This window comes from Melanerpes formicivorus, unplaced genomic scaffold (assembly GCF_026170545.1).
Source record: "Melanerpes formicivorus ecotype bairdi unplaced genomic scaffold, bMelFor1.0.p_v2 SCAF_3, whole genome shotgun sequence".
NCBI lineage: Eukaryota > Metazoa > Chordata > Aves > Piciformes > Picidae > Melanerpes > Melanerpes formicivorus.
Window position 1 is genome coordinate 26955674 of NW_027142355.1, and position 25144 is coordinate 26980817.

The 25144-nt window shown below is 51.0% G+C and overlaps 1 protein-coding gene across 1 annotated transcript in view; it reads left to right on the forward strand.

The window, feature by feature from the left end:
• UBE2H (ubiquitin conjugating enzyme E2 H) overlaps nt 1-18743 on the forward strand; it is a 66287-nt gene extending 47544 nt beyond the window's left edge. The window contains exons 4-7 of the mRNA XM_068169407.1: nt 3708-3747; nt 4175-4227; nt 7166-7294; nt 13602-18743. Of these exons, the coding sequence (XP_068025508.1) occupies nt 3708-3747; nt 4175-4227; nt 7166-7294; nt 13602-13726 (347 nt within the window). The 3' untranslated portion in view covers nt 13727-18743. The remainder of the gene's footprint in view (nt 1-3707; nt 3748-4174; nt 4228-7165; nt 7295-13601) is intronic.
• Nucleotides 18744-25144: the final 6401 nt, after the last annotated feature.

Sequence of the window (25144 nt, forward strand, 5' to 3'; positions counted from 1 at the left end):
TGCACCTCAGGAGGCCATTTGCCTTCTTGGCCACAAGGGCATGTTGCTGGCTTATGGTGAACACCACCAGCATTCCCAGGTCCTTCTCCACAGAGCTGCTTTCCAGCAGTGCTCACCTGGAGTTCTCCATGGTTTATCTGGGTGTGCTGTGTCCAGGACTATGTTGATGAATCTCCCTCTGTGTTTGTGCTGGCTTGGGAGGTTTGTTTTTTTTAGCTGGGGACTTCCTCTTTCAGTTGGAATTTCATTTTTCCCTGGCTGTTGAGGCCTGCTGTGTCTTTTGTATTTGTGAAAATAATTACAGAGCAAGGCAGTCCTGAGGGAGCAGCTTTAAAGCTTTGTCTCTGCAGGAGACTTTCCATCTCAAATAGAGCAGGAAGTACTGTTTTGAGGTAATTTCTGGGACAGCAGAAAGAGTTAAGAACAGAGCTGTTCTTGGCATGTTTATATCTGTAGGAGAATGAGACTGAGGGAACCTTGAGGAGTTACAAGATGGTGTTGCAATGACCTAGGAAGCACAGGGAGGAGGTATCTGTGTCCTTTCTCAAAGAACAACTGTATCATTTGCAAAGCTGGAAAAAAGGGACACTGTGAAAGAAGAGATTGTTCCTGCCTTGGGTTGAGGGCAAAGATGCCAGAGAAGAATGAGAAATTTCTAGCATGGGAGGTGCTGCAGCAGACAGCTTCATCTCTTCTCCATCCATAGCAAGTGTGTATGAATGGAAGCTTGTCCAGAACTTTACAGATGGGTTTGTATCACAAGCCTTGTCCATCCAGCTGCAGGTGGCTTTGGTAGAAGGTCCTAGGATATAGGTGAGAGGATCAGAAAATGAAAATGAGAGGGGTGCCTCCAGCCCTTAACATTCTCCTTACAGCTTCTGAGGTTGTAGTGAGAGACAACTTTCTGGCTCTCTACAGCTGCCTGAAAGGAGGTTGGAGCCAGATGGGAGTTGGATTGTTCTCCCAAGGAATGAGTGATAGGATAAGAGGAAATGGCCTCAAGTTGTTCCAGAGGTGGTTTAGGTTGGATATTAGAAAAAAAGTCTTTTCTGAAAGAGTGGTCAGGTGTTGGAACAGGCTGCTTAAGGAGGTGGTGGAGCCACTGTCCCTGGAGGTGTTCAAGAAGTGTGTGGATATGGTACTTGGGGATACAGTTAAATGACCATGGTGGTGTTGGGTTGATGAGGGACTTGATCTTGAGACTCTTTTCCAACTGAAACAATTCTCTGAATCCATAGTGGGGAGTGGTCTCCTCTCACAAGGAGCAAGTGACAGGATGAGAGCAAACAGGCTCGAGCTGCACCAGGAGAGGTTTAGGTTGGACATTTTTTTCCCCCAAAGGGTCATTTGGGCCTGGCCCGGGCTGCCCAGGGCAGTGGTGGAGTTCCCAACCCTGGAGGGGTTTCAAAGCCATGGAGGTGTAGTGCTAAGGGAAATGGTTTGGTGGTGACCTGGCAGTGCTGATTGACTTGATAATGTTCAAGGTCTCTTGAAGCCAAAACAATCTGGTCTAGCTGGGTTAAAAAAGACCTGCTCTGCATCCCACATACCAGAACAGAGAGTATTTACTTCATCAGCTCTATATCTTACCACCCTATTCCTGTTATTTGATGTCTTCATAGATTCTCAGAAGGGTTTGAGTTGGAAGATCATCTGGTTCCAACCCCCCTGCCATGGCCAGGGACACCTTCCACTAGATCAGGTTGCTCAAGGCCTCATCTAGCCTGGCCTTGAACCCCTCCAGGGAGGGAGCATCCACGATCTCCTTGGGCAACCTGTTCCAGTGCCTCCCCACCCTCACTGTTAAGAATTTCATTCTAATCCCCAGTCTAAATCTTCCCTCCTCAAGCCTTCTCTCATCCTTTCTTCTGTTCTGCTTTACCAGAACTTTAATTTTTTGGATTTTTTTTTGTCCCCCCTCCTAAGACAGAGACAAGATTTAGAGTCAGGATCAGTGCTCACTGCAGCTCTCCAATGCCAGCATAATGGATCTGTGACCTGACTTGAACCTGTCAGAGCTGCCATAATGTAAATATTTGATGGCTTTTTCAAGCCTGTTTCAGTTTTTGAAGCTCAGTCATGGCAAGATGCTCCTGAAAGGCCCTTGTTAGCGTGGGGCTGCTGGTGCAGTTCTTTGGTCCTTTCAGCTTGCTCCAGCTTTGGGCCTTGTTTTGGCCTTGCTTTGTGTTTATGCAGAGTCCCAGCAGTACAAACATGCAATTATGTTGGTGTCATAATACATGGGGAGAAAAAGGGAATTCAATCCATATGCTAACTCTTAGCCCAGGTAGGCAACCATGCTGTCACTCAGATCATGGCCCTTGTTTGTGTCCAGTTCTGGGGTCCCCAGCATAAGAAAGACGTAGAACTGTTGGAGCAAGTCCAGAGGAGGGACACAAAGATAAGCCAAGAGCTGGAGCACCTCTGCTGTGAGAATAGGCTGAGGGAGCTGGGGTTATTCTGCCTGGAGAAGAGAAGACTCCAGGGAGACCCTATGCCTTCCAATACCTGAAGGGAAGCTACAAGAAGGCCGGGGAAGGAGCGTTCAGAAGGGCTTGTGGTGATAGGATGAGGGGCAGCAGATTGAAACCAGAGCTGCCTAGATTTAGGTTGGACAGCAGGAGGAAGTTCTTTGTGATGAGAGTGGTGAAATACTGAAACAGGCTGGCCAGGGATGCAGTTGAGGCCCTGTGCTTGGAGACCTCCAAGATTGTTGTAGCCCTGGGCAGCCTGATCTAGTTGGAGGTGTTGCTACTTACTGCAGGGGGGTTGGACATGGTAACCTTTGAGGATCTCTTCCAACCCTATGCAGTCTGTGAATTTGTCTCTGCTCTCAGCTGTCATCTGAAATGCTTCCCTTGGCTTTTGGGGTGAACTTGCTTTATTTCTACAGAAACAGGTTGTGTTGTAATTCCTTTCATACCTTTGTTCTGTAAACCTGGGGTGGGGAGGTGTGTGCGCGTGTTTTTGAGGCGCCAAAATTGAACTCAAAGGTTCAAGCAAGTAACTGGAAAAACATGCTTCACATCTACTGCAGTGAGAGGCCTTCTCCCACCATGTGGTAAGGTTTTGAACCCACCAGTTAGACTGAAACATTTCAGAACAAAGAAAACACTCAAATGTAGAAGTCTGATGTGGGCAAAGCCACGCTGAGCATTCTCATTCCGGACCTTGAATCTGAGCTGTTTTCTAGGAGCCCAGAGCTACCAGGTGATGAATTCATTGCTGTCTTAATGCAAGTTTCATCTCTCTGCAACCAATCTCCTGCCCCTGACTGGCTGACAAATGCAACTTCCAAGTTGATAGAAAAATCTTTCTTGGGAGATATGCTTAAAAAAAAAGCAAAAACTTAAATCACACAGCAAATGGTGAGCTTGAGGTTTGGGCTTAAACCCAAAGATCCTTGAAGCTTTTGATAACCCCTTATCCAACCTGGATGCTTGATGGTGCTGCTGAGATTGTGATACTGCAGCAGAGAACCTTTGTGGTGGGCTCTGCACGGGAAGCAGGGAGTTCTGCTGAATTTTGAGGGGATGGACAAAGGACCCCCAGGGGCAGAACGCCGCCTGTGTGTTTTAAAGGTTACACAGCTATATATAGCACAGCCAAGGCTGGGTTTTCATTGAAACCAGAGAGATGAGTCCTTGGCCAGTAAATTCCAGTCTCCTCTTGTTTGCTGTTTATTTACCAGTGTTGTCTCTTTGCAGGATTCATGAATAAAATTTTCCATCCCAACATCGATGAAGCGTAAGTGGATTTCCCTCAGGTGGGCTTTTTCCAAGGGATTTGTTTCACTCTCTGCTTCATTTTGGCTTCCTGATGGGCTCAGTGTGCTTTCACCAGTCTAAAAAGCCCAGGGTGGGGGATGTTTTGCCACATTGTGGGTGGTTATGTTGGTTTTTTTTTCCCCCAGTTTAAGGGTTGTAAAGAGGAGCCACCTTTGCTTTAGTCTGGCCATATGGACCAAATAATTCAGTGAAGGCTCCAATTAATTTTCTTTTGAGCAGAGGATGAAGAGTCAAAGTCTTCAAAGGCTTGAACCACAAAAGAGGGGTAAATCAGAGCTTCCCTGAAACAGTGGGGTAGGGGAAGTTTGGGTTAGGTTCTCTTAAATCCCCCAGAGAGTTTCCTGAGTGTGACTGTGTCTAATTCCATCCTTTTCCATGTGTTTCAGGTCAGGAACTGTATGTCTAGATGTAATCAATCAAACCTGGACAGCTCTCTACGGTGAGTTTGGGGTTTCCCTGAAAGTTGCTCAGGTTAATGTTTATTTGGTGTGTCAGCCAACTCTCAAGCCAACTCTTGCTTTGGTGGCTGCTTGTTTTCCTGAAGTTTTAGACTCCTCACAGAGCCAAGATCCTGAGGAGAACAAGGTTTCCATGTGAAAACGCTTGCATAAGTTTGTTTTTCATGCCAGAGAGGTGAAAATGCTCCATAAATCTCACAAAGGGTCACTCACTCCATTCACAGAAGCACAGAGCTGTTTTGGTTGGAAGGGACATTAAAGGTCACCTAGTTACAGCCCATCTTCCATGGGCAGGGACATCTTCAACTAGGTCAGGTTACTCAGAGCCCTGCCCAGCCTGTCCTTGAAGCCACGGCTTCTCTGGGCAAGCTTCCAGTGTTTCACAACCCCCAATGAGGAATCTTTTCTTTATGCTTTCATGGAGCTTCCTGTGTTCCAGTTTGTGCCTGTTGCCCCAGGATGTCCATGGAGTGGAGGAGCTGGACACTTCTGTACAGCTAATTTAAATCTTCCCTCTGTCAGTTTAAACCCATTGCCCCTTGTCCTGTCACAGCAGGCCCTACTAGAATGTCTGTCCCCAGCTTTCATCTCAGCCCTTTTAAGTCCTGAAAGGCCACCAGAAGGTCCCCCTAGAGCCTTCTCCATGCTTGTGGAATGGTATTCAGGGGAATGTGCACATCAAATCCTTCATGTTCTTCCATGAAAAGCTGATTTTTCTACCTGTAGGAGCTGAAGCTTTGAAGCTAGAGGGATGAGCTACTTCATATTCCTCACAAGCACTCTTTGATAGGAAACCCCAGGCTTGGTGAATCCTGGGTGGGAAATTGTTACAGTAACTTCAGTTGAACTGTACTCCTTATCAGAATGCCTGAAGTCCTCGTGTAGTAGATGCACAGAGTATGCTTCACCTGGTGCTGTGGTGAGGGATCAGCTTAACCCTGACCCAAGTGCTCACGGAGAAAGAGCATTCGCTTGGGTGCTGGGAGGATTTGATGTGAGGTGGAAGAGTTGAAGTGGTGTTAGCAGAGCTTGAATGGTTCAGCAGCAGAAGCCAGCTCAGTGCAACATGTGCTGCTGTTCCACAGCTTTAAATGCCTCCTCCAGATTGTGGGGATGGCTGCATCCACAACCTGCCTGGGCAACCTGTTCCAGTGTCTCACCACCTCTCATTTGATCTTCTCGAGCACGATATGGAAGCGCAACTGTTGGTGGACTTGCAGAGGTGGTAACGTAGAGCATTGGCAAAGATCTGCTTGGACCTCCTGAGCAGTTCTGCAGCTGTATCTTTGCTGCTGATGGAATTAGAACCTGGTTTTCTGTGATTGCAGCCCAGAGCTGGAGTAACCAGGGACTGGATCATCTCTGTGAGGAGGAAAGGCTGAGAGCCCTGGGACTGTTGAGCCTGGAGGAGAGCAGCCTGAGAGGGGATCTGATCAATGCTCAGCACTAAAGCACCTGTGGGGGGGCAAGAGGATGTGGCCAAGCTCTTGTCAGTGGTGCCCAGTTAACAGGACTAGGGGCAGTGGGCACAAACAGGAGGATGGGAGATGGCATCAGGAGAAACTTCTTTGGTGTGAGGGTGGCGGAGCTCTGGAGCAGGCTGCCCAGGAAAGTTGTGGAATCTCCTTGTCTGGAGAGATTCCAAACCCACCTGGCCATGGTGATGCTGGGCAGTCTGCTGTGGGTGACTGCTTTAGCAAGGTGATTTGGACTGGAGAATCTCCAGAAGTCCTTTCCAACCCACACCGTGCTGGGATTTCTGTTACCTTTGCACAGGGAGACCTCCTGGAGGTGTCTGCCCATAACTGCCCACCCATTTTTGATTAATCTTTTAGAAAGTTAGGGGCTCTGAGGACTCTACCCACCATGAGATCTGGCTGAATTTAGCAGTTCTGTGAAGCTCAGAGATGTGTGAGCTCAAGCATAATCACACAGATTTCTTCCTGTAAGAGATGGGTTGAGATAGCAAAGCTGCTCACATAGTGGATCCAAGGCAAGGATGAGCTTCCCTTCCAACAGCTCTACTTTGGTCTGTGCTGGTGTGGACTGATAATGCTCATCCACAGGCAGGGATTCTGTTGCCCAGGGAAGTTCTGGATGACCCCTCCCTGGAGGGTGCTCATCACCAGGTTGGATGAGGCCTTGAGCAACCTGGTCTAGTGGAAGGCGTCCCTGCCCAGGGCAGTGGGGTTGGAACTGGGTGATGTTGAAGGTCTCTTCCAACCCAAACTGTTCTATGAATCTGTGAGAGAGACACCCATTTGAACTAGGAAAAGGAGATCCTGAGAGAAGATGAGTAGAGCATTCACAGACAAAACCCAGCAGGGAAACCCCCACACCGCCTGACTTCTACCAACAGCTGTCCTGTGGCCAAACCTGGTGCACAAGCCCAGCACTGGGAGGTTTGATCTCTGGTCTGCATGGGTGTACAAGGTCCTTCTGAGGTTCCCAAGGGGAAATGGTAACACAGGACTTGTTTCTGAGCACCTCCACCACTGAAGTGTCATCTTGGGGATGTGGGAAGGAGGTTTCTCATATCCACAAATGACTCAGCAGCACCAGAAGGACACTTCCTCTAGTGGATTATTTAGTGACAAGATGCCAACTGGCCCCAAGGTGTTAATGTGAGCTCTTCACATTCTGCAAATGGTTTGGAGCTGGAGGAGGGACTTGTTGGTTGCTCTTTCTATTAACACAGTCGTCTGAAGCACTTGGAAGATGCTTTATGCTTGGGATATGTCAATTTAGTGACACAGCACAGGACATTTAAGGAGGGTGACAGAAGGAGGTGGAAACAGGAGAAGAACTCAGTGAGGGGCAAAGGACCTCAGTGTTTATTTGTCTTGTTTGGTTTGTGGGATGATTAATTGGGTTGGCTCTGGATCTGTGGCTGTGAACAGCTTTGTCTTTCCCTTCCAGATCTCACCAACATATTTGAATCGTTCCTGCCCCAGCTGCTGGCCTATCCCAACCCTATAGATCCCCTAAATGGTGATGCTGCAGCCATGTACCTCCACCGACCAGAAGAGTACAAACAGAAAATTAAAGGTAAGGACAGAAAAGGAACACAGGTATGGAGTGAGTGGTGGCTTAGGGTTAAGCTACTCTGAGTTCCACCCTGGAGGAACAAGGCCAGTGACCAGCCACAGAATGCTTTAGGTTGGAAAGGACTTTTTAAAGGTCTCACTAAAGGTCTCTGTCCATTTTAAACTGCAGTGGGTGAGCTGCTGCTGCTGTGGATGCAATGGGGTTTAAATCATTAATAGACCCTAAGGGCAGGCTGGAAGCAAAGCTGGGTTAGGATTCACCTCAATCTGGAGTGGCTGGAAAAATGATGTGGTAGAAAAGGTGCCCAGCTGAGGAAGGAACAAGGAAAAGTGTTAAACTGAAATGGGAGCATCCAGCTGCACAGGTCCTGGCTGGAAGGTGGTTTGGTAGCAGCTCTCTCATCTAAGTAGTCATGAGTGACAAGTTAGACTTGATGATCTTTGGGGTCTCTTCTAACCTTATTGATTCCATGATTCTAAGGGCAGCAATCAAAGCATTGGTGATGCTGTTGGTGACAGCAGGAATTGTCAGCAGGTCACAGAATCACAAAATGATAGAGGTTGGAAGAGATCTCTGGAGATCATCTAGTCCAACCCCCCTGCCAGAGCAGGTTCACCTAGAGCAAAAGTAGCACAGAGGTCATGCAGGCTTTGAATGACTCCGGAGGTGAATGCTCTACCACCAAGATATGGTTCCTTCCTAGTTAAGCTAAGCCTTACTGATGCTGTGCCTGATTCAAAGCCCATTAGTCAAGAAAGCTACAGACCAGTCACTGAGGGTTCAAAAGGTGCAGCAAGGACAGATGGTGTTGAAGACCACCACAGAATCTTTTTGGTTGGATAGGATCTTTAAAGGTTATCTAGACCAAACCCCCCTGCAGGGAGCAGGGACATCTCCAACTACTGAAAGTTGCCCAGGCTCAAGCTGACCTGAAACACTTCCAGGGATGGGGCATCTTCTGTCTCTCTGGGCAATGTGTTCCAGGGTCTCACAAGCCTCACATTAAAGAATCTCTTCTTTCTCTCCAGTCTAAATCTGCCTCTTTTGAGTTGCAAACCATCACCCTTTGTCACTACAGGCCCTGCTCAAAAGTCCGTTTCTTCTAGAACCCCTTTTAAGTGCTGCAAGGCCACCAGAAGGTCTTTCTGGAACCTTCTCTTCTCCAGGCTGAATAACCCCAAGTCTCAGCCTGGCCTCACAGCAGAGGGCTTCCAGCCTTCCCCTCATTGTTGTGGCCTCCTCTGGCCCTGCTCTAACAGATGCATTTCTGTCCTGTGCTGAGATGTGTTTTGAGAGGAGAAAGGGAAAGAACCGGAGGAGCTTAATCTAGAGTACAAAGTTGTGATCTTTGACATGTCAAAGGTGCCTGTAAAGAGGCAGGGAATGATTTGTCCTGTGCTCTGGGTGAGCAGGATGTGATCACAGATGTGTAACTCAACTGGGGCTGCCCAGGGTAAACATTAATAGTGACCAGTGAGGGTAGATGAGCACTGGCAGAACAAGTGAGGGTGCTGGTGTGTCTCCTCCTGGATGAGCTGGAAGGGCATGTTAGACAAGGCTAAAGAGCAGGGTCCACACCTCCTTGGCATCAGGGAAGACTTCCAGGAAGAAGACTCAAATACCTTGGAAAAGCCTGGAGGTAGAACTGAGCTAGCAAGCAGGCAGGTGAGACACAAAATGAATTAATCTTTCACACATCAGAAATGAGATTAAAAAAGTCAGAATCCTGGAGGTGTTCAAGCCCAGGCTGGGCGAGGCCTTGAGCAGCCTGGGCTAGTGGAACGTGTCCCTGCCCATGGCAGGAACATTGGAACTGCATGATCTTGAAGGTCTCTTCCAACCCAAACCATTGTATGAATCTTAGGAGTTTAGGAAATGACTCTCCAGCTGCAAGGTTTTTTTGTTTGAGGGCAGAACTACAAATCAGGGCAAGCAAAGCTGTGAGTTCAGTGTTGAGTTATTCAGCTCACTCTGCTTGACTCCCCTGACAGCTCCATGACAGGATCAGAACAACTACCCTGCAGACCTGGCCTGCTCAGTATCCTGAACTCCACTGCCTGTTTGGCTTTTGGGTGACAAAGCTTCCAGGCAAAATGGTTTGTCAGATAAAATCTCCAGGCCCAGCACAGGGGACACTTTGCATGTCCTCTGTGCTTCAATGGAGTGAAAAAGGATCACCCCCAGGAAAAAAAGGAAATAAACTGCTGCTGACCAGCACCAGGGCCTTCAAGGAAGCTCAAAGCTGCTGCTACTGTCAGCAGCCAGCTGAAGATGAGCCAGTGTGTGTGTCCAAGAAAGCACTCAGCTTCGTGGCTTGGATCAGCAAGAGCGTACCAGCAGCACCAGGGCAGGGATTGTTCCCCTAGACTGGGCACTGCTGAGGCCACACCTTGAGAGCTGGCTTCAGTTTTGGGCTCCTCGCTCCACAAAGGACATTGAGGGGCTGGAGTAGGTCCAAAGAAGGGCAACAAAGCTGGGGGAGGCTCTGAAGCACAAGGCTTGTGAGAAGCAGCTGAGGGAACTGGTGTTTTTTAGCCTAGAGGGGAGACCACCTGCCTCTCTACAACTCCCAGCAAACAGGTTGACGCCAGGTGGGTGTTGGTCACTTCTCCCAAGGAACAAGGGATAGGGAGAGAGAGGAAATGGCTTCAAGTTGCACCAGGGGAGGTTTAGGCTGAACATTAGAAGAAACTTCTTCACTCAATGGGTTCTCAACCACTGGAACAGCCTGCTCAGGGAGGTGGGTGAAACCCCATCCCTGGAAGTGTTTAAAAGCTGCAGACAGGTGCTGAGGAACATGGTGTGGCACCACAAGTAGAGTTAAGAGAGTGGTTGGACTTGGCCTTTTCCAACCAAAATGCTTCTATGCATCTACAAAGATCTGAGGACATCCCTCAGGGAGGCTGACCAAGCCCAATTCTCTCATCCTGTCATCACAAGGATCGTCTCCTCCCTCATTTCCATCCTGAAGATGGTGTAGAAGGAGCATTAAGTGCTTCCAAGGCGGCTGATGTTCCTGGTGCCCGAGAGTCCTGCCTCTGCTGTCTCTTCCCAGGCTTGCGTGAGGAGGATAAGATGAAGCTCACCAGCTGTTGTGCCTCATACAGTAGTGGCCTTAAAAATAGCCTTGGAGATGTTAAACTGATGGGATGGATTGGAGCAGCTCTTCTGCTCTGGGAAGCTCAGGAGAGCAGATGCATAATTGATGGCTGCTTCTCCTCATTTTTTAGTTATGAGCAGATAGAGCAGTAGTGTGGTAGTGCAGAGACAGGTGGAGGCTTGGAGATGTGGCCCAAGGTTTGTAGCTCCTCTCATTCTTGGGATGAAACCCAAACAAGTAAGGATTTATTGTGGACTTTGTCAACATCCATTAATATCCCAGAATCCCTGGAACTGGCTGGAAAGCAGCCCTGAGGAGAGAGACTTGGGGGTGCTGGTGGACAAAAAGCTCAACATGAGCTCTCAATGTGCACTTGCAGCCCAGAAAGCCAATCAGATCCTGGGCTGCATCAGGAGAAGTGTGGCCAGCAGGTCGAGGGAGATGATCCTCCCCCTCTACTCAGCTCTGGTGAGACCCCACCTGGAGTACTGCCTCCAGTTCTGGAGCCCCTATTGCAAGAGGGATGTGGAGGTGCTGGAAGGTGTCCAGAGAAGGGCCACGAGGATGATCAGAGGGCTGGAGCACCTCTCCTATGAGGACAGACTGAGGGAGTTGGGGCTGTTCAGTCTGGAGAAGAGAAGGCTTCGAGGTGACCTCATTGTGGCCTTCTAGTATCTGAAGGGGGCCTACAGGAAGGCTGGGGAAGGACTTCTCAGGATCTCAGGTAGTGATAGGACTAGGGGGAATGGAATGAAGCTGGAGGTGGGGAGATTCAGGCTGGATGTGAGGAGGAGGTTCTTCACCACTCTCATGGGGAAGCCCTGGACTGGGTTGTCCAGGGAGGTGGTTGAGGCCCCATCCCTGGAGATGTTTAAGAGCAGGCTGGATGAGGCTCTGGCCAGCCTGATCTAGTGTGGGGTGTCCCTGCCTATGGCAGGGGGGTTGGAACTAGATGATCCTTGTGGTCCCTTCCAACCCTGACTGATACTATGATACTATGAATATCCCAGAATCCCAGCATGGTGAGGGTTGGAAGGGACCTCTGGAGATCAGCCAGTCCAGCACCCTTCTCCCCACCCTGCTAAAGCAGGGTCATCCATGGCAGCTTGCCCAGGATCACAATGGCCAGGTGGGGCTTGGAATCTCTGCAGAGAAGGACACTCCACAATTTCTCTGTGCAGTGTGCTCCAGGGCTCCACCACCCTCACAGCAAAGACATTTCTCCTCCTGTTCAGATGGAACCTCCTGGGTTCTGGTTTGTGACTGTTGGCCCTTGTCCTGTTACTGGGCACCACTGACAAGAGTCTGGCCCCATCCTCTCAGCCTTTCCTCCTCACAAAGATGCTCCAGGCCCCTCAGCATCTTTGGAGCCTCCACTGGACTCTCTCCAGTAGTTTCCTGTCTCTCTTGAACTGAGGAGCCCAGAACTGGACCCCTGTGGCTTCCTTAGGGCAGAGATAAAGGCAGAAGAGAACCTGCCTCTACCTTTTGGCCATACTCTGCTTCATGCACCCCAAGACACTATTAGTCTTCTTGACAATGAGGGAATGTTGCTGGCTTATGGTGAACTTGCTCCCCAGCACTGGCAGGTCCTTCTCTACAGAGCTGCTGTTTTCTGTATTACCAGTATGCAACTGGAGACTTGATTCTCAGGATTAGACCCTTCAGTCTGGGGTCTGCTACAGCAGTTGTTTGATGGCTTTAGCCACAGTATAGAGGGCTTTGACATCCAGAGTCTTGGAGCAATGGAACTTGGATTCCCTTTGCTGGGTTGTGAAAGCAATAACAACTTCTGGGTCTCCAGAGGGAGATGAATTCTTGGAAGGCTCTGGGAAGGGAGTAGCCTCTCCAAAGATAGGTCATCTTGGCACCCCATCTCCTTAGCTCTGCCTGACCTCTGCTGCCAACCCACCTCCTCATATAAAGACTCTCTGCTGGGTCGCTGCTTCCCTCGGTCCCTCTCATTGTTGGGTCGCTGCTTCCCTCATGAATCACAGAATCCAGTGGGTTGGAAGAGACCTTCCAAGGTTGTCGTGTCCAACCCCCCCTGCAGTAAGCAAGGACATCTGCAGCTAGCTCATATTTCTCATGGCCCCATCAAGGTTGAGCTTGAATATCTCCAGGGATGGGGCCTCCAAAGGGTTTGGCAGACTCAATCCAGCTCTTTGTGTTGCCTTTTTGCTCTGTTCCTCTGCACAGAGGTGACTGTGAAAGCCACACCAGCCTGAGCTGGCAGCAGCTCCTTCACCTGTCTGCAGGAATCCCAGTAAAACCAGTTCTCCTGCTTGCTCTTGGCTGAAGTTCAAGGTGTTGATCTGGATGCATACAGCCAGTGTGGTTCAGACCCCACTGTGAGACATGGTTTCCATTGGTGACCTGCAGCGTGCCGGCCTGGCTCCCTGCAGGTCCTGCTTGATCTGATGCAGGCTGTGAGAGTTGTGCTTTGAAAACAGAGCCTGGGGCCCCCACAGGTTTCTTTCTACAGCTGTTCCCTTCAAGTGGTCTTCTGCTTTGTCTTCTCTGGCCATCCTTCTTTACACTTCTGTCTGGCTCTCAGCTTTGGCTTCAGTGGCAGTCGTTCTTCCCTCTTGGTTTAAACTCTCAGATATTCATGTCCAGGTCTGGAGTCCTCAGCACAGGAGAGACATGGACCTGTTGGAGCAGGGCCAGTGGAGGCCACAGCAGTAATGGCAGGGCTGGAAGCCCTCTGCTGTGAGGCCAGGCTGAGAGAGTTGTGATTGTTCAATGTGTGGAAGAGAAGGCTTCAGGGAGACCTTCTTGTGGCCTTTCAGGACTTAAAGGGGCCAAGAAGAAATCTGGGGACAGTCATCTTTGAGGCTCAACAGGGCTTTGGGCATCCCCCTGCTTTTACTGCAGAGGGGGTTGGACTAGAGAGCCTTTGGAGGTCCCTTCCAACCCAGACCATTCTATGATTCTAGTCTAGGTGATCACAGAATGAAGCACAAAGTGTTAGGGTTTGGAAAGGACCTCCGAAGATCATCCAGTCCAGTCCCCCTGCCAGAGCAGGATGACAGAGGAATGAATGCAGTCCTAGGGGACCCTGCCCTGGCAGGCAGCTGGGGCTAGATGATCTTTCAAGGTCCCTTCCAAACGTTCTGTGATGTGACCCAAGCCCTCAAAAGAACAGATGACCCTCCCAGCTGTTTGCTGCTGACCTTTTGTTTTTTTATCCTTTTCCTCCCCCAGAGTACATTCAGAAATATGCAACAGAAGAAGCACTAAAAGAACAGGAAGAAGGCACCGGGGACAGCTCCTCCGAGAGCTCCATGTCCGACTTCTCGGAAGACGAAGCTCAAGACATGGAGTTGTAGTAAAAGAGGGCAACCTGCTTTTTCAGAGAGACTCTTTAATTTCCTAACCACGAGAAGCAGACTATAATATTCATATTTAAACAGAAGCAATTTTTTTTATTACTAAACAAGGTTTTTATGAATAATAGCATTGATATATCTCTTCTCATTACCCTTTAGAATCTTGATTTATTATTATTATTGTTTTGTTTTCCTTTTGGTTTTGGTTTTGTTTTTGCTTTGTTTTGTTCTTCTTCTTGGTCATTTCTTCAGCCCAAGGTGCATAGCATATTTCCCACATTCCATAATGATATTGTTCTGAATAATGATGATGAGTTGGGTTTTTTTTTGGGGGGGGGTGTAGCGATATGCAGCCCGAATTGCATGCATTCAAAATTCCATTTGGCCAAGTCAAAAAACCCTTTTCTTTCTTTCTTTCTTTTGTGGTTGGTTTGGTTTGGTTTATTTTTTATTACTACTATTATTTTTTTGGGTTTGTGCTTGATTTCTTTTTGTTTCTTTGTTTTGGGGTGGCTTTTTTTTGTGTTCTTTTTGTGCTACTGAACTGTCAGCTACGAAAGCTGCCCTTGGTTAGGTAGGAAATTAGTTTAAGGAAAGAAAAAGAAGAGAGAACAAACAAACAAACACCACCAAAAAAAACCAAACCCCACCCCCCCACACAGACAAATTAAATTAAAACCAAGATGCTTTGCTTTTTTTTTCCTTTTCCTTCTCCTTCTTTTTGTTTCTCAGTTGGTTCCAAAGACACCACCTCAGCTGGACCCGGAATGGTTGTTTGCCTCAGTAACAGAGAGAAGATCAAACACACGGTGGATTGAAAAGGTAGCTCCTTCAGCTTGAGCTTTACTGCTGTGATGGTATTCTGTGTGGAGTCATGTGGGGAGAAAAACAAAAGAAACAAATGGAGAAACAGACAAACAAACAAAAAAGAACCAAACAGTCCAAGTGCATGGAGCTATTCTGAGCTTAATTCTGGATTGTTCAGTCCAGTTTTATCTGTGGACTCCTGCCTGCCCCTCCTGAACTTGTAAGGACTTTGACAACCACTGGGCTTTTTTTGTTGGGGTTTTTCTTCCTTTCTTTCTTTTTTGGACTTTGGAAAAGCCTTCTTCATGGATTGTGATTCACTTCCTCGGTCTGGATTATGGAGCTTGGCTCCCCTTTTCGGGGAGGAAAAAGGAAAACACCAAACCAACCCTTTCCCCTCCGGCCACCCCATCCCCGGCGCCGCTCTCTGAACAATGCTTTGGTTGAAGCTGGAGCGCACCTTGAGGTTCAAACTCTCTGTCCTGGTTTGGAAACTGGCTTCAAGTTTTGGATTTTCTTCTTTCATTATGTTGGGTTGGTTGGTTTTGGTTTTGTTTTTTTTTGCTTGAAGTATGGTTCAACACCTCACAGACACTCACCACCTCCTGAAGGTCCTCTGCCCTGATGGATCAACCTTGCTTGAGAGCTTCAGATCCTGCTGTTGGCTGTAGCCCACCGATCCTGTCGGCACCGATTTCCCTTCTCCTTGGGGGGGGTTTTGGCTGCTTTTGTTTTTTGTTTTGGTTGTTATTTTTTTTACTTTCCTTCCCTATTTCTGCACTGGCTCGGTAGCCATCTTGCTTGTGTGTGTACAACAGGACTGAAAAGTCCTTTAGAAGTGAAAGAAATGCGAAATCTAGAGAGAGAGAGAGAGGAAAAAAAAATGGAGATGAATAAAAACAAAACAAAACAAAGCCTGAAAGCACCAAATGGAGGATGCAAAGTGAATCTGCTCTGTCTTGGGTTGCTTGGGTTTGGTTTCCAGGGTGCTTCTGAACTTGAGATGTTTGGTTTCTTCTGGTGGCTGTCAACACCTTGAGGTTTTGAGTTGGTTGGTTTTGAAGGCCACCAAAAAAAAACACCCCCTCTTTTAACAGGGTAAATACCTCCCTGGGGTTGCTGCTTTATCGGAATCTGGAGAGGATTTGTGCCTTGGGGATCAAAGCAAGAGATGGATTTTGAGTATTGAATGGTATCTGCTGGCTCTTCTTTAGGGCTGGGAGTGGTGGGGGGATGGTTTCAGAAGGGTTTGGATGAGATGTTTTCATTTGTGGTCCAGCCTCCAGGGCAGCAGCTGACAAACTCAACCTGCCTGGAGCCGAGTTTGGAATGTCCAGCTGGGCTTTTCCCCCTTGCCCCAGAAGGATTGTTGGGTTTTGTGGTTGGGGGTTGGGGTTTTTTTTTGCCTTTTGAGTTGCCACCAAGCTGGGAGCAGAACACCACACAGCTGTGTTTGTTTTTTACCATTTCCCCAGCATTAGTGTTGGGGTTTGTTGGTTCTTTACCTGTCGAGACGCCACCACCTCGGAAGCAGACTCTCAATGTGGCAGCTTTACCATTTCCCCAGAGTCACTGGGTTGGAGGTTGGGTTTTGTGTTTGGTTTGTTCTTTCCTTTTGAGTTGCCACCACATTATGCTCCATTGTGTTTGGAAGACTGCAATCCTCTCCTTTAAATCCATGAAGCACAATCAGTTTATCTTGGGGGAGGTGGGAGGGGGATGCCTTATTTTCCTTTTTCCTTTGGGGAACAAAACCACACCTCTTAAAGTACTTTTTTTTTTTGGCTTTAGCATGGTTTTCCTTAATAAAGAGAAACAAAGCATCTCCTCTTTATGTTAATTCTGGGCACAGAACAGAAGGTTTCTTCCTCCCCTTCTTCCCCCTGCCCCCCAAAAACCCTTGCTCCAAGCAGTAAACACTTTAGGGCCGTGGCTCGTGACTGTGCATTTTGTGGCTTGGGGGAAGGGGTGGTTATTAATTACTGATCTTTAAGGTGTAATGATGTACTGAGGTCTTATCTAGCACCCTGTTTGCTCACTCAGCTGGGGAGGGGGCCACATTTCAGTTCCCTTTTTGCTGCCACTTGGGGGGGAGGGTTTAACTTGGCTGCTTTTTTTTCCTCCCCTTTACCCTGGCAGTTGGCTTGTGCTCTGACCTTTGAGGGTTTGGTCTTTTTCTATAGGTGCTGACTTAGGAGTAGAGTTAAATGCTGCTGGGTGGTTTCAAAGATAACAGCACCCCCAACCCTCAAAAAAAAAAACCCAGTCAAAACCAACCACAAATCCCAATAAAAATTAGTGGGGTTTTTCCAGCCTTCTAATGACCTCATCTCATCCCCCTCTTCCTTTGCAGGTTTTTCTGCCCCTCAGATGGATTTAGTCCTCCAAACCTTCCCTTATCTCCTGTCACCCACCAGCAGGGATTTCCCACCCCCTCCAAAACCTAAAAAAACACTGGTACATCAGAATCATTTTGGTTGGAGAAGACTTAAGACCATCACATCCAGCCATTTGTTCTCCCAAGTCTCTTGTGATGAGGAGTCAACCACCTCCTTCCAAGGCCACTCAAAAGAGAACCCTTTCATTCAAGGAGTTTCTTCTAGTGTTCAATCTTAACCTCTCTTGGTGCAGTTTGAGGCCTCAGTTTGGTTCCTGTGCCAGATGTGAGGACACAGCTCCTGCAAAGCTTTAGGAGCTGGTGCCTCAGCACCTCCAGAGCCACCACAAGGGCTGGTGGCAGAGGGAAAACCAAAATACTACTGCTCCTAAAAATGTCTGCCCTGGTTGGAAGAAGCTTCCAGGGGATGAGGTGGAGTGAGGGCAGGAGCTCCTTGGCCACCTTGCACCCCTCTGCTTCTTGTCCCTCCATCATTTTTCATCTCTATTGTTGTTGTGTTTGGGGTTTTTTCCCTTCTCCCAAAGAAAATGCCCCCTCCCACCAGTCTGTAAGTAAAACTGTGCCTGTGTAGCCTGGGAGAGAAGGTGGAGTCATGGTCAAGCAAGGCTGGGGTCTCTCTGCCTCTGCTCCTCCTCCTTTGGAAAACAGTAGCACCTTGCTGGGGTGAGGGGAATAGAATAGAATTAACCAGGTTGGAAAAGGCCTTTGAGATGGAGTCCAACCTCTCACCCAACACCATCTAATCGACTAAGTTCTGGGCTTGCCTGTGATGGACCTCGGTGTTGAGTTCCTGGCTGCTAAAACCTGCCGTAACCCTTTGGTGCTGGTCTGGGGACAGCCTTTGGCTTCTGTCCCTTTAACGTCTCCTTTGTGCCATCAGGGATGTGAACAGCTGAGTTGCCCTGTCCCTTGATGGTGGCACCTGGTCCCTCAGGGCCAGCAGGTGACTCCATGCTGAGTTTTCTCTGGCCCTTGCGTCGGTTTGGCGGTTGCAGAGGGACGCTGGTGTGGGGATGGGCTGAAACAGAGCTTTGCCATCAGCATGAGCTTGTCCTCCTGCTCCTAACCTACCCATGGTTGAACTTTTGCTGCCAGCATGAGCTTGTCCTGCCTCTGCTGTGTCCATGCCTGAACCTTTGCCATGGTGTGAGCTTGTCCTCCTGCCTCTACTGTGCCCATGGTTGAACCTCGACCCATCTTTCCACATCTGTCCATCCCTTAATGCAGACCAGAGAGATGGGGCTCCCCTTCCATCCCCATCTGGCAGGGGTTTGTCCATCAGCCAAGACCCTCTTCAGACCATCAAGAAGGTTAAGAGGTGTATGTTGATTTTTCTGCTTGGTTTTTCTTTTGTTTGGGGGCTTTTCTGGTTTGGGTTTCTTTTATTTCTGTTTTGCTGCTCCTTTTCTCCTCCTGCTTCTGCTGCCACTTCAGCCTGGGGTGTTGGCAGCATGAGAGACAGCCACGATGTCGTTGCTATTCTTTGGTACCTGTTGTGTGCAACTTGGAAGAGTTCAGGGGTGGGTTTTGCTCTTCTCTTTGAGTTGACTTTTTTTCCATGTATATTTTTTTTGTATATAATTTCTTTTTCCTCTTTTGTTCTTCCCCCCCCCCCACAAATTTTCTTTCCTTCTTGGGTTGTCACTGTTGAGGGCACATCCACCACCTTCACAGGAAAAACAAAGCAGCTTCTCTAGGGTATGACCTCTGCAGTAGTTGTGTATCATTCAAGAACTGTAAACTTCTCTTCTTTGGGTTTTTTGGTTTGGTTTGGGTTTGGTTTTTTAAAATAAACTCTGTATATACCTTGAAGTTTGGCTGCTGCTTGGTCTTGCAGGAAAGGCCCTGAGCTTTGTGGTGTGGACTCATCCCACCGTGACTGCACCCCTCTATGGAGGAGCAAAGCCATGCCAGGGTGTCTTCTGCCTAGCTTTGATCAGCTAGGGGTGGGGTGGTTGAGCACACCCAATGTGTTGATGGTCATGCTTGGGGTAGTGACCACCTTCTATATGTGCTTGGAAGGCATCTGGAAGGTGGAGGCATCAAAGCATTAAAAGATTTTTAGTGCCTTGGGCTGTTCAGTGCAGCCACAGGGCACCCACCCCTCCCCATCTCACAAGCCTCACAGGGTGGCTTTCTTTTGAGGTCTCTTGCAGGACAGGATGGTGCTGGTACTGCCTTCTGCAGCCACAGTGGGACCTCTGGTGTCCTGGGCTGGCAGTTATGACAGAGGTGGCTCTGTTCTGGATAACCACTCAGCATTTTGGCTTGCTGGGACGTGGGGATCAGGAGAACGTCTACAGGAGATGTCACCAGGAGTAGGAGCAGGTAAAGGACACCCAAGATGCCATTTTGGGGCTGTGGGTGAGCCAGGCAAGGGGATGGCAGCCTGATATGTGGCTTGTCCTCATCATGGTTTCACTTGCAACTCCTGCCCTAAAATTGCTGGAGCAGAGCAAGGTCTTCCTCTCCATCCTCCTCTTCCCCACACCCTTCCTCCAGCCAGGGCTGTTTGTCCCCCCCCAGGACTCAGCTTGAGGACAGGGTGGCAGGTCCGTGTCCTGCCAGTGCCACCTGCTGCCAGCGCCCAGCCTGGCAGCCCTGAGCACCTTGGGGTGATGCTGATTGGGAGGAGGTGGCACTGTCCCCTCTGCCCAGCAGGTGGCCCCCGTGCCACGCCGGTAGGCTCCCATTGCCCAGTTCAGGGTCTGGTGCCGGCTGCCCTCCTGTCCTCTGGCTGTGGCCTCATCTCTGCTCTGTCCCCACTGTGCCCCTGGTGCCAAGTGCCCCCTGCTGTCTGACCAGCCTCCCTTAGGGTTTTGGTCTCGGCTTCACCTGGCCTGAGCTCCTGTGGGGACTCAGGAGCTTGGAGGACTCAGAGCTGGGGCAACTTGGGGGACATGGACCCACAGCTGGTGGAGGGTCACAGAGGCCTCACCATGCCCATCAGCCTTGCCACCGAAGGACAGCACCAGGCAAAGCCATGAGCCTGGGTCCCTTGGGCTCTCGGTGCCATTCCATGGAGTCTGAGTACCCTTCCTGTGAGGCTGTGGGTGCTGTGCCATGAGCTTTAGGTACCTTCATCACAGAGCCTTGGATGCCATCTCCACAGGGCTTTGGGTACAGTCCACGTGGAACACTGGCTGCCATCACCTTGGGAGCCTTCCCAAGGCCTTGGGAGCTATCCCTGTGGGGCTCTTGGGGATATTCTCACAGAGGTCTAGGTGCCATCCCTGTGGGGCTCCTGGTGTCATCCTCACAGGGCTTTGAGTGCCATCTGTGTGGGGCTCTTGGTGTGATTGTCACAGAGCTCTAGGGTGCCATCCCTGTGGGACCCTGGTTACTGTCACCACAGAGCCTTGGGTGCCATACCCATGGAGGTCTGGGTGCTCCCCCCAAGGGGCTCTGCGTGCCACCCCCATGAGGTTCTGGTCACCATCTCCATGACCACATAACAACTGTGCCAGAGTGGGACAAGCCAGCCCTGGTAGATGCTCCAGGCTTTGGTCTTAGGGCTGTTAAGGGCAGGGGGGGAACATTCCCTCCTCTCCTGGCATTGTCCTTGTGATGTGATCTTCCACCATGGCACCATGCCTGTCCCCTTCAGAGACCCAAAGACCCTTGAGGACTGCCCCAGCTCAGGGCTGCAGCTGCCCCCTCAAGAGATGCCAATACTGCAGCTTGGCCCAGGCCACAAGCTGCCGGGTGGGGAGGATGAGAACAGCACTGTGCACCTTCAAAGTCCGAGCAGGCACCACGTCAGGTCGCTTGCCGTGACCCCAAGGACCAAGGGGGACACCTGAGCCACCTGGGCTCCAGTTACTGCCCCAATTGTTCCTCCTCGAAGAAAGGGCAGCAGCAGCTCGGTGACCATTACTAATGCATGATGCACCAGCAGGAGGCGGCTGCCAACCACCCCCCCAGTGCCCCTGGCAGCCCCCATGGGCCACCTGCACCCCTCATAGGAGGGCAAGAGGCACTGAGAAGGCTTTGGGGAAGGGTCTCACTCCCTCCTGCTCATGGAGGTAAACGTGTGGGGCTGGAGCTGTGGTCATGCTGCTATGTGGGACTTGTGCAAGGAGGACCATCCCTGCCCCCACCCAGATGCCCATGGTGGTCCTGCACAGCGTGGTCACAGCTTGATGCATGGCTTCCCCATAGCTGCTGATTCTGACTCTGGTGGTTCTTCATCCCCTCTTTCCTCCTTCCTAACTCTGGCCTCTTCTCCCCCAGCTCCTCTCCTTCACCCCACGTTTTGGTCCCCCACCTGAGCATGGTGATGCCAAACCAAACAACTTCATCTCAGAGCAAGATCCACCACAAAGCCAAGGTGGTCCAATGCAACAGGGTGAGATCCTAGGCTCACAGAATGGGTTGGGTTGGAAGGGACCTTAAGGATCATCTGGTTCCAACCTCCCTGCCATGGGCAGGGACATCATCCACTAGAGCAGGTTGTGTCCAGCCTGTCCTTGAACACCATCAGGAAGGAGGCATCCATGACCTCCCTGGATAACCTGTTCTGGTGTCTCACCACCCTGCAGAAACTCTTCCCAGGTCCAGGTTACACCCATCATGACAAAGGATGGCAGCCATCACCTCAGGGTGGGCTTCCAGCCCATTCTGAAGCCAGGATCTCATGGAGCAGGGAGGGTTTTGTCAGCACCAGCCTCTCTGGGGCTGCAGAACATGCTGGGGAGGACTCTTGGCTGATGTTCTTGGGTTGAGTTCCCTCATCCCTCCACATCAATATTGCATTATGGTTTCCATCCCCATCTGAGATCACCGAGGAGACAGAAAGAAACCCTGCCCTGGCCAACCCCCCTCCACCTTTCCAGAAGCTCTTCCAGCTTCATCCTCATTCAATATTCGGTGGAGGAACAGAAGAAGGCCATGTAAATTTTTAAACAGGGCCATTTGCTCCGCTCAGGTTACACAGGTTGAGGCCTCCAGGAGCTTCTGGCCCCACCTTTGTGGAGCCAAAGTATTGATGGAGATGGGGAGAGGGACGAGAGCGGCACCGAGGGGTCCCAGGATGGGCTTGGGTCGGTACCACGTAGGTCATCAAAGTGTCTCCTGGGCAGGGAAGCAGCCTGGAGGGGCTCAAGGACCATCACTGGGATCCTAAGGACCTACCCTGCTGCCTCCGTGCTTGGCAACCAGCCTGGGGTCTCAGGGATCAGCCCAGTGTCTTGGGGACCATCCTGAATTCATGTGAATCATCCAAGGTGCCTCCTCCCTGATTTGACACCATCTTGGGATTTCAGGACCATCCTGGGGTGCTTGGAGATCATCCTGGGATCTCAGGGACCACCCCTTGGCATGGAGACTGTTCCAGGTTCCTCCTTACTTGGGGACAATCCAGGGTCTTGAGGACTACCCTAAGTGCCTTCTTGCTTGGGGACCATCCTGGGGGCTCAGGGACCATTCCAGGGTCTTGGGAACCATCCAGGGTGCTTCCTTGCTTGGGGATCATCCCAGAGTCCCTAGGGCCATCCCTGGGATCTTAAGGACCATTCCAGGTGCCACCGTGATTGGGGATCATCCCAGGGTCAGAAGGACCATCCTTGGGCATGGGGACCACCCAAGGGACCTCCTTGCTTAGGGACTATCCCAAGGTCTCAGGCACTGTTGTGGGTTCTTGGTGACCATCTTTTGTGCCTCCCTACTTAGGGGGAGCATCCTGGGGTCTCACAGACCATTCTGGGAACATGGAGACCGTTCTAGGGCATGGGGAACATCTAAGGTGCCTCTCTGCCTGAGGACTGTCCTGAGCTCTTGGGGGCTTTTGGGGACCATATTGGGATGCCAGAGAACATCTTTGGGGACTATCTCAGGGAGTGGGGACTCTGCAGGATGACTCTCTGCTTGGCAGTCATCCAGGGGGTCTCAGGGCTCTTAGGGATCATCTCAGATCTTTGGAACCATCTGGGGTGCCTCCCCACTCAGGGATCTCTCTGACCTCTTGTACACTACCTCAGGTAGTGATAGGACTAGGGGGAATGGAATGAAGCTGGAGGTGGGGAGATTCAGGCTGGATGTGAGGAGGAGGTTCTTCACCATGAGAGTGGTGAAGCCCTGGAGTGGGTTGTCCAGGGAGGTGGTCGAGGCCCCGTCCCTGGAGGTGTTTAAGCCCAGGCTGATCTAGTGTGGGGTGTCCCTGCCCATGGCAGGGGGGTTGGAACCAGATGATCCTTGTGGGTCCCTTCCAACCCTGACTGATACTGTGATACTATAGAACTTCATCTAGAACATGTCCCTGCTTGATGTCCATCCCAGCATTTGGGACCACCTAAGGTCCCTCCTTTCTCCATCACCACCCAAGGTTTCCCCAGCACCCCAAAACCATCTCCATCACAGGGGCCAAGCTCAGCCCCATCCTGAGTGGTGCCCCCAAGATCTACCACCCTCCCCCCCAGCCCTCTCCTCCCCCCCTCATCCCTCCTTCCCCCACATCTCCCCACAGTCTCTCTTGGGGGAGGGCTTCTTCCCCCCACCCCTTCCTCCACACCCCAAAAAGCCTCTTTGCAGAGGTGGGTTTGGCACCCACCCCCACCCCCCAAATAAAACCCAACCCACCCAGGAGGCACCAACCAGCTTCCCCATCCCAGCTGCAACCCGATCCCAGTCCCAGCGGCCCCAAACTGGTTGGGCTGGTTTGCTGCACCGGAGAGCACTTTCGGGGTGTTGGGGAGGGGAGGGGGAACACAGTGGCGCCCCCCACCCCCTGTAACATCTGTTCTAAAGGGGTTGCAGCCTGGGGGGTTGTGTGTGATGGGGGGGTGTTAGTTGGGGAGGGGGTTGTATTTTAGCGATGGGGGGGGGGCAGGGGTGCATAATTTAGGGGCGGTGGGATGTCTCTGGGGGTATGATGCAGCTTTGGAGGGGGTGTAATTTTAGTGGGGGGGTGGGGTGTCAGCTGGGGGCAGAAATGCAGTTTGGCGGGGGGGGTGTTATTTGGGGGAAGAAAACGTAATGGGGGGATATAATTTTTTGGGGTGTGAGATGTTACTGGGGGGGGAAATGTAATTCTACAGGGGGGTGTAATTTTAGGGGGATGTCAGTTTGGGGGCAGAAATGCAGTTTTAGGGGGGGATGTGTCATTTGGGGGTGTCGAATGTCATTTCAGGGCAAGGAAGTGTGTGTCTGTGGGGGTGGGATGTTATTTTAAGGGGGCTGGGATGTCATTTGGGGGCAGAAAGGCGATTTTAAGGGTGCTGGATATGCTGGGGGGGGGGCAAAAAGTGTAAATTTGAGGGGGAGAGGATATAATTGGGGGGTGGGCTGTAATTTGGGGGGGGATTGTGCACCACCCCTCCACCACCTCCACAGCTGAGACACATCAGTGGGGACCTCTCCGCCGCCCCGAGGACAAACACAAAGCCATGTTCCTCCCCAACCCCTGACCACCACTCCCCCAAACAAAGGGGTCGTGTCCGTCCGTCCGTTTCCCCCCTGACCACCCCCCCCCCGTAAGCCCCCCGACCCCATCGCCGTCCCCTCGGGGCGGCGGCAGCTGCGGGCTCGGGTTGCGCTGCACTGGAGGGGAAGGGGAGGCGGGGGCGGGATGGAGTGAGGAGGGGATGGAAGGCGGTGTGTGTGTGTTAGTGTGTGTTAAGGATCATTTTCCATCCGGGGGGGGTGGATTTAGGAAGAAGGGAAACCGGATCAGGGTTTGGGGGGGGGTGGGGGGGTGGTGTTCAGGTGCTCGGTCGGTCTTCTGTCGCCCGGTGTCCGGTGTCCCGACAGCCGGTGAATGGCCCCGACGGTGGCTCCGGGGCGGGTCGTTCCCGGTTATAAAAATGTTGCCCCCCCCTTGAAAAAAAGGGAGAAGGAAAAGGGACCGGGGGAAGAGCAAATCTTTCCCCCCCACCCCCATCCCGGGTCGCTGGGACCGAACCTCCCAGCCCTGAGGTGATGGGCAAGCCGCTGCCTCCAACCCCTTACCGGACGGAAAAAACAGGGGAGGGGGTGTTAGATTCTAGCCATTTGACACCCCTCCCCCCCACTTCGTGCTAAGGAATCAGTGATGGGGGGTCCTACCCCCCCCCGGTGCTGGTAAAGGGCTAACTGGGCAAGGACTGGGATAAAGCTCCCGGGGCGGAGGGTGGGATATGGGATGGATGAGGCTGTGAGGAAGTGGTGTGTGTTGGGGGGGGAAAGCCCAAGGTGAAGCTGTGCCCCCCCTTCCCCCCCCACCTCCCCAGCCCCGGCTC